General features: G+C 33.9%; 1 protein-coding gene across 4 annotated transcripts in view; it reads left to right on the top strand.

Annotated features, from left to right (window-relative positions):
- Positions 1 to 15,356, top strand: part of LOC128999376 (trehalase-like) — a 46,663-nt gene continuing 31,307 nt past the window's right edge. The window contains exon 1 of one of the 4 annotated variants that reach the window (XM_054425844.1): positions 1 to 261. In XM_054425844.1, coding sequence (XP_054281819.1) covers positions 74 to 261 — 188 coding nt within the window. In that variant the 5' untranslated portion in view covers positions 1 to 73. Of the gene's footprint in view, positions 262 to 11,391; positions 11,502 to 12,988; positions 13,080 to 14,028; positions 14,121 to 15,356 lie in introns of those variants that run through there. The other 3 variants (XM_054425850.1, XM_054425849.1, XM_054425847.1) reach the window with 3 other exon arrangements.

Genomic DNA, 15,356 nt, shown 5'->3' with positions numbered 1-15,356 from the left:
CTACCCTGACCGCGTTCGCGCGAGTTCCTCTACCCTCTTAGTTCCTCTTTACTTTAGTTTACATATCCTCGTCATGGCTGAGTTATCCTTGGTAACATCTTGGTCCAGGATATGTCTGGACAGAATCTCCTCCATGTTCCGTCTCCCAGTTCCCCAACCCCCTTGCCCCAGAGGCTACCCGGTCCTCAAGGTGCGCGATGAAGGAGTTAGTGAGTTAGAGTACGGACCTTCCGAGTGGTACATGAACTCAAATGCATATAGGTGAGTCAAATTTGAAAATGATTTAAAATAATATAAATTGCTTTTTCTCGGTTTTGTGTTTTGTAAATAATTATTGGTGTGTAGCTTTTGTGCATAATGTTTATTTATGAATTTGTATTATTATAGGAAGAATTGTAAGGAGTTTTCCCAATAAGCCAATAGTCTAAGAGCCAGTGAGGAAAAGCTACAACATGTGATTTTATTCGACATAGAATAAGCTATTTTTATGTGACTTTTGTGGTTGAACTATTGAACCAATATATTTTATTGTATGGTAAAATCTAAATACTATACCCCCGCATATGTATGCATTTTATACTGCGCGACTTGTGCGTATTCTAAAGTTTATTAATTCAAACATTTGTGTTTTCTAATTTACGGTCTCATGACTTAATACTAGAGTGAGATGTATGTTACGAATTTCAATATTTTCTAATTCCATATCGTTCCAGCTTTGTCTAAAGATAAAATCTACTTTTTGCACAGGTTGAAATTTGTTTTTACAAAATGCTGTTTCTTGTTGCTTAAAACTACTAATATGACACAATAATGTTATTTTGCCATTAATAAGAGGTGTTTGACTCAAGAAAATATAATATTATAGTTTTATTATATATTATTCAAATAGAAAACAAATTATTAAAGTAATTTGAATTTCGTAATTGGCCTATTGAACAACGTTTCTTTTCGGCTTAAGTAGTCTGTTATATTGTCCATTTTTACGTCTGCAAATTGATAACTAAATTATTCTAGTATTTGGATATTGATAATTATTTACAAATAAAAAATATATATTTTATCAAGCCATGCTGCAGCGCGGGCAGCGCAACACTACGTCACAGTGGTGGATAGTTGTACAAAAATCTTACCATTAAAATCTGACAAAACCAGCTTATTGACCAAAAACAAATCGGATATGGCACTGAATCTATCATTGAATCTATCCACTAGTGTGACGTCATGGATCCTGCAGCATGGCCTGTTTTTCTAGCAAGGATGATTTTTGTTGTAGAAACAACGATAGAACCCACGTTGCGCTTATAATATTCTAACGCTTTGAATATTATGGCATGCGGCATACGTAATTTGTGTACATATACAAAAGTAAATATTCCACTATGTTTTGTGAACTACTGTACTATTAATATATGTAATAATTGTGTAACCATGCACGAGTACCTTCATTGTTGGTTTGTTTGCAAATGTAAACGAGTAATGTTTTTCAACTTTTAGTTTTGCCTATTGTATATTATTCTTGAATAACATAAAACGATTAAAAGGTCACCACCAAGAAAACCCCCGTCATGTTTGTGAATAAAGTGTTTTATTAAACTTAAAACTAATACGATACTTCTGTACAATACATAACATCATTATTGCAGTACACAAATAAATGTTAAGTTTAAATAAATGTTTTCCTGTCTGAAACAATAATTTGTCATTCATTATAATGTGAAAAACATCCATCGAAAAAGAAAAATGTTAAAGTTGCCATTGCTCCAACGAGAGAATTTAACTACCGTGCCAATGATAATTAGGTATTGTTAACCATCATTTTGGTAAATTACCGTAAACTGCGATAACAGATCACATTAAAAACTACTCTATGAGAATATAATTATGAGGTGCGGGTGTTTGTTCATGTTTATTGCGCATATTCGTGTGTTAAAAAAAATAAATCTTTTTCGTATCATTCATTTTTTATTTATTTTTTATTATTTATCATCCAATTTTATGAATATTATAAAATGACTTCGTGGCTTTGGTATTACGAAGTTTAAGTAGATTTCGAGCCTTTTTGAGTTCAAATGTGTTCTGTAATTTTAAAACTCATAATCTTGCAGCAATTTAACGAAATTGCTTCGCAATCTAAGTAGGGAACAAACTGTAGGGTTTATGACATACAACCTCCAATGACACGTTTCCTGATTCCTTTCACTGAAATTTTGTCCGCATTACCAACAATTACATTCGGCCTTGAGTCCGCTGGAAGTAATTTGTCTTGAAACGTCGTCAGAAAGAATTCAGCGCGCTGACTCGCCTTAATATAACGTGAACTCATCAAATGAGTTTTGACCGTCCACAAGCAATTTGCGATGTACTTTTATAACCAAACTTTCCATAAAACAGTTCAAAAAGTTCTCGTCTAAATAAAAGCTTATTAAGGCACCAATCTTTTGTTGTGATGGATTCAAATTATATTTACACGACGCAGACACAAAAGTGTGAATTTCAAGGCGAAGAAGAGTGTGTGATAAATGACACACTGGGTATAGTTTCGAGCTACTGAACAAAGAAGTTGCTAATATTCCAGGATCGAACTGGTAGCCCTAACATTAGTGGTACTACACAATCTTTTAGTCCAATAAGCTACCCAGATATTATTAATACACAAAGTAACGTTACACACTGATTATTTTATGTTGTAAAGTCCTACTCCAGAATAACAAGGAACCAGTAAGGCGACGTCTCTATGCTTAGCAAATTAAATAGTTTTAAAATGCACCAACGTTGTAATTGTTGATCTTTAATAGCATTTTTCAAAACAAACGTGACCAGAATTGTCACAGGAACGACGTGTTATACTGACTGTTGCTATCATTGCGATAGTGTAGCGGGAAACGGACGTTTCTGATACGGTCGTCACTGTACTATAATGTGTGGCAAAATCGCGATTTTGCGGAATTGCTCTCGTTGCAAACCACGTTTTTAGAGATAATCTAAACTAGCTAGAGTATGTTTGTACAGAACCTCCTCTTCCTTAACTGCCTGTTCAGTAATTGCTCAAAGAGCTTGAAGGCCTTATTTGACGTTATCCTGTAAAAACTGTAATTTCGTTTTACTATTAACAAGATAAGTTGAATATACATGGATTTTTAAACATATTTAGTACTGTACAGAAGTAAATTGGCAAAGCACATTGTGTACTTTGGTAGTAAGAGGAGTTTGACAAAATAGGTTTGATATAAAACCTTAGCAAAACATAAACATAACAATTAACAACATAACATAACATAACATTAACAAATACACACGTCCATTAAATTGTAAATTTATGCCTACACCCATCGCACCCCACAAAATCAAGACGTGATTTGTAATTTTTCATTAATAAATAAAACTTAAAATAAAATTACAGTATCGCCCATTCTCACGGCACTCACAAGGTTGTTGATATTGTTGATCTTGCATGCAATCACCATACTCAATTATAATTTTTTTTTTTTTCTATGATGTGCGGTCTCAGGTCCGCCAACTAAGCGGAGCGAACATAATAGTAAACAAATAACCCTAACGCCCTGTGATACTTTCTGTATATTCTTTGATCAATTGCTTTCACCAGAACGTCTTTTTCTCTGTACTGTATTTAGATCGTTTGTTAGTTTGCTAATAAGTGTATCTATGATTTTTTTGTTTACATCTAGGACCTACGTTGTTATCTCGTAACCATCATAGCAACCTATAAGGCTAATGTTAAAAATTGAAAAAATATGATGTTACTAGGAGAGTACCCGTCCTTCGTACGGGGTTGATGAGTATACAATTGTTATTGCAGTTATACTCAAGCTTTGCGTTTGCAATGGGGGAGGAAGCATTTTGATAACATTTGGAAGTTCCCATTGCTTATCACAGTTTTTAGTTGCTACTTAGTCAAATAAGTTATTTTCATAAATGTAAAAAAATAATAGTGCTGCATCCTGTTGTTAAATCTTATAGCTTTAATGCTTTTGCATATCATACAACCAACTTTTTTAGTTGAAACAGCTGACTAAATACTTTAATTCCCTTTAAATATGAATACTCATAACATGGGAAACTACAGAGCCACTGGGGCGGAGCCCGAAAGGATTTTTGAGATATGATAAGGCCTATATATTCATCGGGAATGTGAGCTATAATCATGTCAAATTTCAGCCCAATCCGCCCAGTAGTTAATGCGTGATTGAACTTCAAACAAACAAACAAACACACAAACTTTCAGATTTACAATATGCCTATTAGGATTAGTAAGATTTTTTTAAATATTACATGCATTTTCAAATTTAAATTTGTTTGTAAAATAACGTGTTTACTGTTTGTCTCAATAACCCTGGTAAGTTGGCTTCTATATGTTCAGAAGTTATTGAGTGATTCAATTGCCAAGTTTAAATACAGTCTGATGTCAAAGAGCTTGCGTAAAAAAAATTGTGCTAATGTGTTAATACTCGTCTTAGTCAACTTATCATTTTAAATGCGATTCCTAATCATAATTCTCAAAGTGAAAATGTCGATAACTTGAGAATCTTATGTTGATTGCAGTTCAAATTCATCGACGGATATAATTCTGCAGTTGCGCCAAATAAGCATGACGAAAACACCGCTTCGCTTGCACGTTTCTGTTTCCCAACACATTCTAACACTATCATATCAACACCGGTAACAACTGCGCTCGTTTCATCATAGTCATATCAAACATGATTGTGTATATTCGGTTGGAAAAGAACTCACGTGTTCGTACACAAGTCACGTGAAGTTCGCCGAAGATAACTCGTGTTTAACTGATTACACTTTAATAATTTAGTAATCAATTTAATACATCTAAAATATGCCTTGGATTCTTTGTTAGAGGAAATGTTGAATGTGTATGATTTTAAAACATTCAAATTTTTACATAGATTTTTTGTTTGATTTTTACATTTCGGTTGCGTCTGTTTTTGTACTTAACTATTCAAAATAATGAATAAAATAATTGTAAAACTAATATGTAAGGCCAAATAAACATTTTTCGAGTTTATTTTTATTTTATTTTTCCTTGAGTGTCATATACTCGTACAAAGCCCAGTTCGAGGTACGACTACAATAGAACCAGCGTAGACTATGCAGATCTTTGCACGCCTAAGTGTCATTAATTCACTAAATTGAATCGCAAATGTCATCGTGAATCGCAAAGATACAAACCAGTGAATATATTACATTCTGCAACTCAATATTCATTGTTAGGTGCGTTTAGTAGACAGACAGTCAAACGTATAGACAGACAGACGGAAGGAAAGCGAGGCCTTCCATTGGTTGATGAACTTCCGCGGTTAACCAACCAGAGACCTTCAAAGTATAATACTAACTGTAATAAATACCATTGTTGGAAGGTGTTACGGTCATGAGATGATTATGGCCTAGGCGGGTATATTGCAAAACATAACCTCAACAATTTAAGAATTCTCTAAATAATAAGTATTTACGAGAACGTAACACATAATTTCCATATTTGATGCAAATGGTTTTCAGGTTATAAACACATAAAACTACATTATACAGAGTTATGCTGTATTAAACAGTATTATTATAAAATGTAAAGCTTAGGTATAGTAGCCTAACTGATCATTTCTATATTGTTGTGTATACTTTAAATAAATAAATATATTATGTGACACAAACTTCTAAGATACAAATTAAATGTTATCTGAACAATATATAGTCAATGGCATTAATAAATTGATACTAATTGTAGTGAACTTCAGGTTACTTCAAAATCGACACCTTCTTGGAAATGCATTCTTCTCAATAACTAATTATTTTAAAATAATCTGTTTGGGTTATCCACCGTCAAAGTAATAGTTTTAAATTAGGACTTTATATCTAGTAATGTAATGTAAATAAATGTTTGAATATCACTATAACGACTATATCTATCTAACCATAGGTAAAGGTAGGCATCGATGAAGAGGAAGTAATTGGAAGAGGTTATGTGAAATACTTAATATTTTTTCGACAATTTTTACTTGGTATTCTAATTTTCAAAATAAGCTCGTTTGTAAGTATTGTGCAGTATATACTTTTGTCATAGAAGCATCTGTAGTTCTTTGAGTAAACTACATCCATGAAATTAACTAAGTATAAAAAACTATGCAAACGAGTCGTTACTAAGCTAACCTAGCTATCGCAGTATAAAATAAATATTATCTAGTACAATACAATTTGTTAAACCGTAAAAGTATTTAAGTAGGTACAAAGTTTGATGATCGTGCCGAATGAAAGCACTGCGATATTGTGCTTTAAATGCTGACAGATTGTGTTTTGTCGACACCTTGTCAAAGCGCACGTGCTTGCTAAGGAAATTCTCATCGCTTGAAGTCCCTGAATGATGTAATAAGCTTTATATTACGAGACTAAGACATAACAACTATGTCACGTTCATATTACGTCGTATCTGCGACATAACTAAAGAACGCTTGTTTCGACTGTTTATATTTAAATTACTTAAAGTTCTTTAAACATTCGCGAATATCCACAACGCGAACAAAATTAAATCACCAAAGATAAAGAAAATGTTTAATTCTTTTAAATCAGCTAATATGATAGTAGTGGTTTTATTGTTGAAAGTGGCTAATTATAGCTCAATACTTACTATGAACTACCAATGATATTGCATGTTCCATTGAAACATTTGTATATTTTTTCAATGGTTCTGCAGAAAATAATAACGTCAGTGACTAATTTTACTAAAATGCACCAGCTCGTATGTACACTAGCTTATTTACTGAAGGCTATTTGTTAAAAATTTAGTTTCTTTAAGATCACTAAATTATATTTTATCAACCATTAATTTTTAGATACTTTTGTATTATAAAGCCGTTCACAGTAATGTCACTCTGTTTATTTATATTTTATTTATTTATTTTTTTTATATAACGAAATGTAGGCCTATTATTTGATTTGATTTGATTTGATATGATCACGTGTGACAATAATAGTCTACATGCATTCAATTAAGTAGTAAACTGAATTAGGTTTCAAATTGTAATACAGAATGTTTTATTACTTGATATTATCTATAATTTCTTTGTGGTTTGCCAATTCGCCGTGCAAATGCGGTTAGATTTTTGCTCGACCGTCTCCAATTCTTGCTGGAATAAAGGCATATTTTATTGATACAATTTGTACAACATTAGTAACGTTTCTCAATGACAAGCTGGGCAGAGTACGTGGTTACATGGACGACTTCTTATTCATATAATTATTGAGTTGACGTAATTGAGAGTGAAAGAGGAAGAATAACGTGGTATAGTAATCGCGAAATACTTGTTAAAAACACAGCACAGTATTATGAACCCCCTATTTAAAATGAACCCCCTATTTCATAAACCCCCTATATTATAGGAATTTAGAATTTTTTTATATGTAACCCCCTTCAACAAATAATAGAAACCCCCCAAACAGTTCTTGAACCACTTTCTTTCATAAGACCGACAAGCTTGCCAAATTTAAACTCCCTAGCACCTCTAGAAGTGCTCAAACATTTGTTTCCCCCAGTGAGTGAATTACAAAAGCGGCTGTATATAATTTAGATAGGCTACTTGTTGTAAGCAAACAAAATCCAAATAAATGTTAGGGACGGCACTTGTTACTATGCAATTTATCTGCTGGAAATTAAATTATGTAGGCTGAAATAAAGTGCTCAACATTGAAACAGAAAATGTTATGTACAACAATTATTTAACACATGATGAGTATCAACAATTATTTAACACATGATGAGTATCAACAATAATTATTTAACACATGATGAGTATCATCTAACTTTTTGGGAACCTGTTCTATTTGAATCAAATCAACACATATGTTAAAGCAAATTTGACAAAACACCTGAAATAAAATTGATTTTGCAGAATATTCATAAATTCATTGAAAGTGGATTGAAAGTGAGCAGGTCAGTGAGTATGAAGGTAGAGCGCACAAGAGACATTTTATGTGGCGCCTGCAACTATGAAGTAGGCCACTGGCGAGCCTCTGCTGTGTGAAAACAGTATCGACCGGGCTGCAGGCGCTACATGGAATACCGCACGGGAACTCGCCAACTGGATGTAACCATTGATTTGGAAACTATGCATTCAATATATATTGACCAGTTGCAGCCAATTTATTTTAATAGAATTTTATTGAATGGGCATAGAGAATGTTATTTTCCAATTTCGATTGCTTCACTTAATTTATGTTGATGTGATAGATAAAATGAACATTGGCCTTTTTTGGTTAGAAAGTTAGCATAAATCAGTGATACCAGCGCACTCTGGACTCAATTCAACTGATTGCATTTTTATTGTAAAACTAGCCGCAGCCTAAACATGGAAAAAATGTGAATTATAGTTTTTTTAAACTGGGTTGAATTCTTAATTATCCTAGTATTTGAATTTCAATAATACAACGCGTGAGCTAGTTATACATACACCATTATATAGTATCTCAAATGTATACCCTAAGTTAACGTTTAGTGTAAATTAAATACCTTTAAATAACTATAATAACAATAACTTTAGTAACAATAATGGTTAATTAATTGTTGGTCTGTTGCATACAATTTTATCACTAACACCACTTGCAGTAAGGGAAATGCTAACATATACCAAACGAACTTGTTTCCAAAATATACCTCTATCAGGAATGAAAATGACATTACCTTAAATATAAGTAGAAATTCTATTCCCGTGCACAGAGATGAAATAAGTCTATTTGAGAGTGGAAAATAACTTAATCCAATTGAGCTTCCGATAGGGTTTACTTGTATGAAATGCGACGTTCTTTCTCGTTGCCCAAACTATACCATTTCCTTATCCTCATACGCTAAGTAAAATAAAATACTAAGAGAAAACGGAATTTCAGAGTTGGTAAATTTGACTATTGATCCAATAGTCAATGGTAGTACACGGTAGTACCTTTGACTATTAATACAACTGTGAACTATAGCAACTGTTATGATCATTTGGCCAGCAACAAAAAATAAAGGTAGAAAATAGAGTTTTTGTCACTAGCGCATTATGTGACTGGCTCACACAACTACGTTCTTTTTTTAAACAAAAAAATAGGCTACAGCTGGTCTATATATGGGACGTCTACTTCAGTATCCAATAGCCAATGGTAGTACTTATAGTAGTAATTTCAGCACACTCTATGAGACGATAGTTCAACTAAGTTACCTTGTAGCTTGTTGTATGCTTGTAGTAAAAAAGGCCTGGCTACAGCTGACTAACACTAATCTAATATACTTCATTACCCCAAGATAATAGCAAAAATCAAACCATTAACATGTCAACTGCCGTGTTTGTAAACAAACATAAACACTAACCTGAAAACATAACTGGTTTCTTTAACTAGTAAAATGTTCGCATAGTAAGTACATCTAACCCTTTTACGTCCAATTAGTTATCGCATGAAAGGGGTTAGTGGTAACTTGTTGTCCAAAATAAGAAGAACATTAGGTCAAGTGAGCGAAACGAGTCTACCCAGTCAAAATGAAAATCCGCCTGAAATATCGCCTAGAACAGACGAGACAGAAACACACAGTGATATATCAAAGCTTGATAAGAGATTGCTGCATAACCCCTATGAGGTGTTGCCGGGTACCAGACGAAACGCGGGTGCGAGCGATAGCACTGCGCCTAGTGAAGGCGTTTTGCGGAGTGACGATGAAGCGTTGCCCCAAGTCAGTGGACTAGGGAGGATCTTCACAGAAGACGTGCAAGAGATATTGTTCAAAGTGTTACTTGGTGTGTGTATAGCCCTAGTCGTCATTTGCCTTGGTGTGATAGCGCTTATGATCTACTGGGCGTATATGAGAAGCAAGATGTAAGTAGAATTTTGACTAGCGCAAGAGATAGTAGGCACTAGCTCTGTATACTTCTTTCTCATAAGTCCTAAGGTAGAGTTGATCTGTTAAGCAGCTGGAAATATAAGTACGGGTAGTTTAAAATACCCTTAAAATCTGTACAGCCTCTGAGACCTACATTGGAGGTTTAAATAATATTCGTAATCCAACCTTAGATTGATTTAAATTTGTGGGTTTTCACAAGATTTACAAATCACAACGGGCTTGGTGATCTTGACCCAAAAAATAAAATACTTGTCAATATCAAGGTATCACTGAAGGCTTTTAACTTAAACTTAACTTTAAGGCTTTTTAAATTGCGTTCTGACGCAATAATTCTAACTTGGGAATTTAGGACTCTTAAAGTAATGTGTAATGTTATTTTGCCAGGGGTCTACATATACAATACTTTTATGTTATTTGTGTGTACGCCATTTGCATTTTTTAATGGTTTTTGTAAGGAAACGGACAAAACCCTGGCCTTGTCACTGTCTAACGTCGACCTTATTGTTCGGTAGCATCATTAATTGATAACTCAATATGACAAAATATTAATACTGTATTCTCCTGCCTACAGTATTTCATATAGCGATATAGGGCTGGAGTGCAATTTGTATGTGTAAACATAAATAATAATTTAGGGTTGGGAAACGTTAAAGCTTACTAAGGGCATCGAGTTGTAAGATAAATCGTTAGAGACGTACACAATATTATTTTTAAACCCAGTTTAAATCAGATTGTATTTGGTTTAGCCATGTTTGTTTAGCCTAAATACTACTTCGCTCTTTTGATATTACATGGCGATTGTCAATGCTAATCAAATAAATTCTTGACATGCAGCGGTTTGAACAGTTGTGTTAATAGCGCTAGCTAATTTTACTTTTCATTCTATCGTTATGTTTTAAGCGAGATTATTGTAAGTAGGATAGTTCTAACATTTAATTTATGCTCCTGCCAATAAGTTGTACAGTAGTAAGTTGGTGACTTTTTTGTGATCTTTTAATTTCTAAACTGGTTACTTAAAGACATGGTAAATTAGTGAAAGACAAAGTAAATAATTATGCTATTTAAACGACGAGAAACTTAGTAAAGTATTTATAACTGAACATTATAAACTCGAACAAAACAATGTATTACCTTGCATTTGAAAATACACCATGCGTGTCACAAATTTCGCGGTTCAATAGCTTGATTTCAGATCTCAGAAATTTTTAGGTATGTTGTGTCTATGCAGGAAAATATAGGCATCTGATTCCGTGAACGCCGATTTCCAAAAGTACCCTAAAATGCACAAAATTCGGGGTCTCCATCTACCAGTTAACCGTTACCAATGCTGTTGCTCACGCTATATCAAAGCTAACAAGACCAAATATCACCCTCACTCTGTTTATCAACTAATCGACCTTAGATTCGCTGCGCAAGAAAACACAATCAATCTCAATTCGCGAGCTGGGGTATGACCTAGGTCGGCAGCCGCGGATGTCCTGATTATCCAGTGTCCTGTGCGAGGATGGCGGTGTCAGAGTGTGGTCGGTCGTGGTCCTGGGATGGACCATGAGGTACGCGACGCAGCGGTCGCCTGGGAGTATGACGAGCCCCCGGTAGTTCTGGACGACGGACGGTAAGTCGCGAGAGAATTCCAAGTGACAATCCGCATGACTTTGAGTGGGGTCAATATTGAATTGGGATACCTTAAAAACGGCCAAAGGCAGTTTAGGCAGTACTGCGGATATTTTACGGTAGAATAATAGTAAACGCATACACTGGGTATCATCGATCTGAGTTGAAAACAGGCAGATGTTAAATAGGATTTTTGCATTTAAATATAAACTTATTGGGCTGAAGAATGTAGTTTTTTCTTTAAAATAGAAATGGCGATTGGTCAGAAAAATGAACTTAACAAATTTTCAAAACATAGATGAATATGTTTAATTTTCATTTGCTCCTAAATAGTGTAATCGTTTTTTCAATCACTCGTAATAATTCTGCACTACATTTAGTGATGAAACTCAAACAGAAAACAGGAAAAATGTTAAAACTGTAGAAACCATGTAAAAACTAACGGTCGAAAAGTAACATGAACTATAGTTTTAGGGCTGGTATTTCACTGACTATATTCAATACAATTCTGTAAAATAAACTAGAATTTTAAGCAATAATTCATTTTTTATCATCCGTAAAACATACATTCTGTATTAGTTCACTGATTTATAATATGCCTTACACTTAATTGCCTTATAATATGTTTATAAGATCGTGATTAACAATGTAGCCTAGTGCATGGCCTAGTGTATGTTTTTATATGGTCTTTTAATGAGCACTATTGAATTGATTGATATTGATTGACTGAAGCATTTGCATTCTGGGGAAAAAACATTCACAGTAAATAAATTGCTTTCGTTGTGACGTTTTATTTTTTTGAATAAATACCATTTCCAGAACGGTTTTTAAACTCTGATATGAATATGTATATTTTAACCCCCTCTTTGTTGCGTGCGTTTTATTGGTCTAACTACAGTATTGACAAATATAATCAATGATTTACTAATTGTTGTCATTTTATTTTGTATTAGTTACTGTGTGTATAACATTAAATTAATAATAATATTAAAGTGTATAGATTATTTCATCCAACAATCGTGAATGCAGTATTTCGTATTTCATGGGAGAAATTAATCTATATCCAGTTTCCTAATTGATACGCCAATAATCGGGAGTGGCGGGAGTCAGGTCACTATCTCCATTGGGCAACTCAGTGGTCAGTGAAGCTGCTTCCTAGTTCCTAGACCAGCATGTGCGTTTGTGTGTGGGGTATTTCGATATTTCTGTGCAAACTACGTCACCGTCAGCCGTCACAGCAACTGATCAGCTGTTTAGAACCAGTGTTACCACCCGGAGGCTGTCTGCGACAGAAATATCCCGGTTTTCCCGCGTGTAGGAGTTTTTAATAACGACTGACGTCACCATCTCAATCCCCAGTGTTGCCACCCGCGCTGCGTCTCCACGGTTTTACCACGTGTGCTAGCCGCGTTTCCCGCTGTGCGTGAGATTTTTCGGCGCGTATGACGTCAGCAACAGCTGATCAGTGATCACCAGTGTTGCCAACCACCCGCGCCTCTGTGATGGTTGTGCGCTCCTGTTCGTTCGTGTTCCGAGTCGTCAAAAATGTCGCAGTTATTCAACAAAGGCGGTATTACAGGTATTGCCTCACGTTTTGTTTATGTTTCTTTTCACGCCGTTTGTTCGGCGTTTTAGATCGTGTTTCTGTTAGAGTTTTTACTGCCTTTCTATTCTCCCCACGTTACGTCACAGCTTCCACATCGATTTCGCCAGACATCTTCCGAGATTGTTTACTTCCTCCAGCTGTTAGGAATACTTTTATATGTTTATCGTGTTCATCATGGAGATAGGTTGTCTCCGTTTGTTTATTTGTAGTACCGTTCGGTCACATATTGTTTATTTTCCATACAAGCATTTTAGACGAGATTAATGCTTATAGGTTTAGACTTTTTATCGCTGATAAAATATAATCTACATAAGGACTGTTTTCAACTTACCTTCTTCTAGATACATGCAGTAATATAACTTAACAACGCATGTTTCGGCATTATTTGTAACAATATATTTATATTTTACCCTTTATTATGTTAACGTTTCAAGTCTCACTTGAGGGGTTGCTAAAATGTTTGGTCGTCTTGACAACAATAATGCTCAGTTGTGTGTGCTTGATAATCTATTTTTGACGCAACCAAGTTGACCTGAGTAGCTTTACTGCACAACAACGGGACATTGATTTAGCAAAAGCGTTAATGAGTTAGTTTTCAACCAGTTTCGTTTTCAATCAGTTCCTAAAATAAACCACGTTGTCCTTTGAATGTTACTCCTTCTATCTTGACTTTACCTAATAATTTACAAGTTACTACGGAATTGCAGTGCACATTTTATTACGCACATTTGAATTCATTCTACTAGTATTTTTATTTTTTCGATACATTTACATGCATTAGTTTATCTTAGATCTATTCCCAGTGCTAAATCACTATTTACTGTCGAGTAAATCAGCTGTAGAAGTTACCATCAGTACATTCAGCTGATTGCTTTACATTATTGTCCCAAGGCTATTCTTATCATTCACGTGGTGTTTCACGTGCGTTATCTCTTTCTTTTCCACGTTCGATTAATACAGTGAATGTTCGGAGAATGTAAGAAAAATTGGAAATTTGCATTTTACGTTTATTAGGTATGTTAAAGTTACTATCGTATTCTAAAACAATTAGAAGTATAGTTAGGCTACAAACTTATTCATTGAAGAAGATTTTGATCGGTTCTTGTGTAACTTAACTTTTATTGGGGTTTACTTTACCATATGTTACGACATGTTTGCGCATATGTTCATATGAGCAATGTGTACTGGCATAGTTTACTCATTGTTAAAATATTGACGAGTATTCTGGAGAAGGGTACACTAACATGGTACTGTTTTCATGTAATAACATGGTACGATCAAAATAATCAAGAGTACCGAATAACCTAAAGGGTAAACTATTTTGAAATCAAAATCAGTAAACAAATAAAAATATTTTCCTAATAGTTAAGGATAGTTGTATTGCTTTACACGTAGGCTAATCTAAAATTACAATAAATTGAGTATTCATTCTGATTAATGGTATTTAATACAGTATAATTATTCATTTTTAATTCACAGTATAGGACGGTACATATTATATTGAAAGTATGGTATGCATCAGAATTATTTCTCAGTATACCAAAAAAATATTTGAAACATTTTTATCAACTCGCCTAATTGAAACCAATTTTTTATTTTCCTTTATGTTTTATCTTAGGCAAACCAGAACCGATCACCAATTTAATAAGCACAAATGTATTATACAACAGTTTTGCATTTTAAAATAATTTCACACATTGAAAAACACCAATTCAAGATAGCAATCGCCGACGTAAATATAATCATTAAGTAAGCATTGTAAAGTATGAACCGTCAAATATAACTGACGCAACAACTGGTCTGTTCATGTAATTCAGAATACTGTACAACAGTAGAGATATGCTTAGATTGTACTTAAAATTGCAATTGCAATTTATGAACAGATTACAACATGGCTATTGCCTTGTTGTTGCCTCTTGTTTGTATGTGGGTGCTGAATAAAATTGTATTGTCTCAACCTCATTTTAGCAAAATACGTATAAAAGTAATATATGTATGCATTAACTTCGTAAATTTTTACTAACAATTTGAAATTATGGCCACACAATTATTATAAGGTTTTAGGATTTTTTTTTCTAAAACAAGCATAATCTGAGACAATTAAATAATTGTGTGATTGACTTATTGAAAAAACCATGTTATTAAAACTTTTGTAATCCTTTTTAGGGACTTGGTTCTTCTGTTAAAATTGTCAAAATTTCTAAATGAATTTTAAGAGCGTCCGTCTACATCGGGGGTCTATCAGAAAAG

The sequence above is a fragment of the Macrosteles quadrilineatus genome, unplaced genomic scaffold (assembly GCF_028750875.1).
Source record: "Macrosteles quadrilineatus isolate MER2022 unplaced genomic scaffold, UCM_ALF_1.0 Scaffold_8__2_contigs__length_117827958, whole genome shotgun sequence".
NCBI classification, from domain to species: Eukaryota; Metazoa; Arthropoda; class Insecta; order Hemiptera; family Cicadellidae; genus Macrosteles; species Macrosteles quadrilineatus.
The sequence above is the reverse complement of the archived record's forward strand: the minus strand, read 5'-3'. Positions and strand labels throughout refer to the sequence as shown.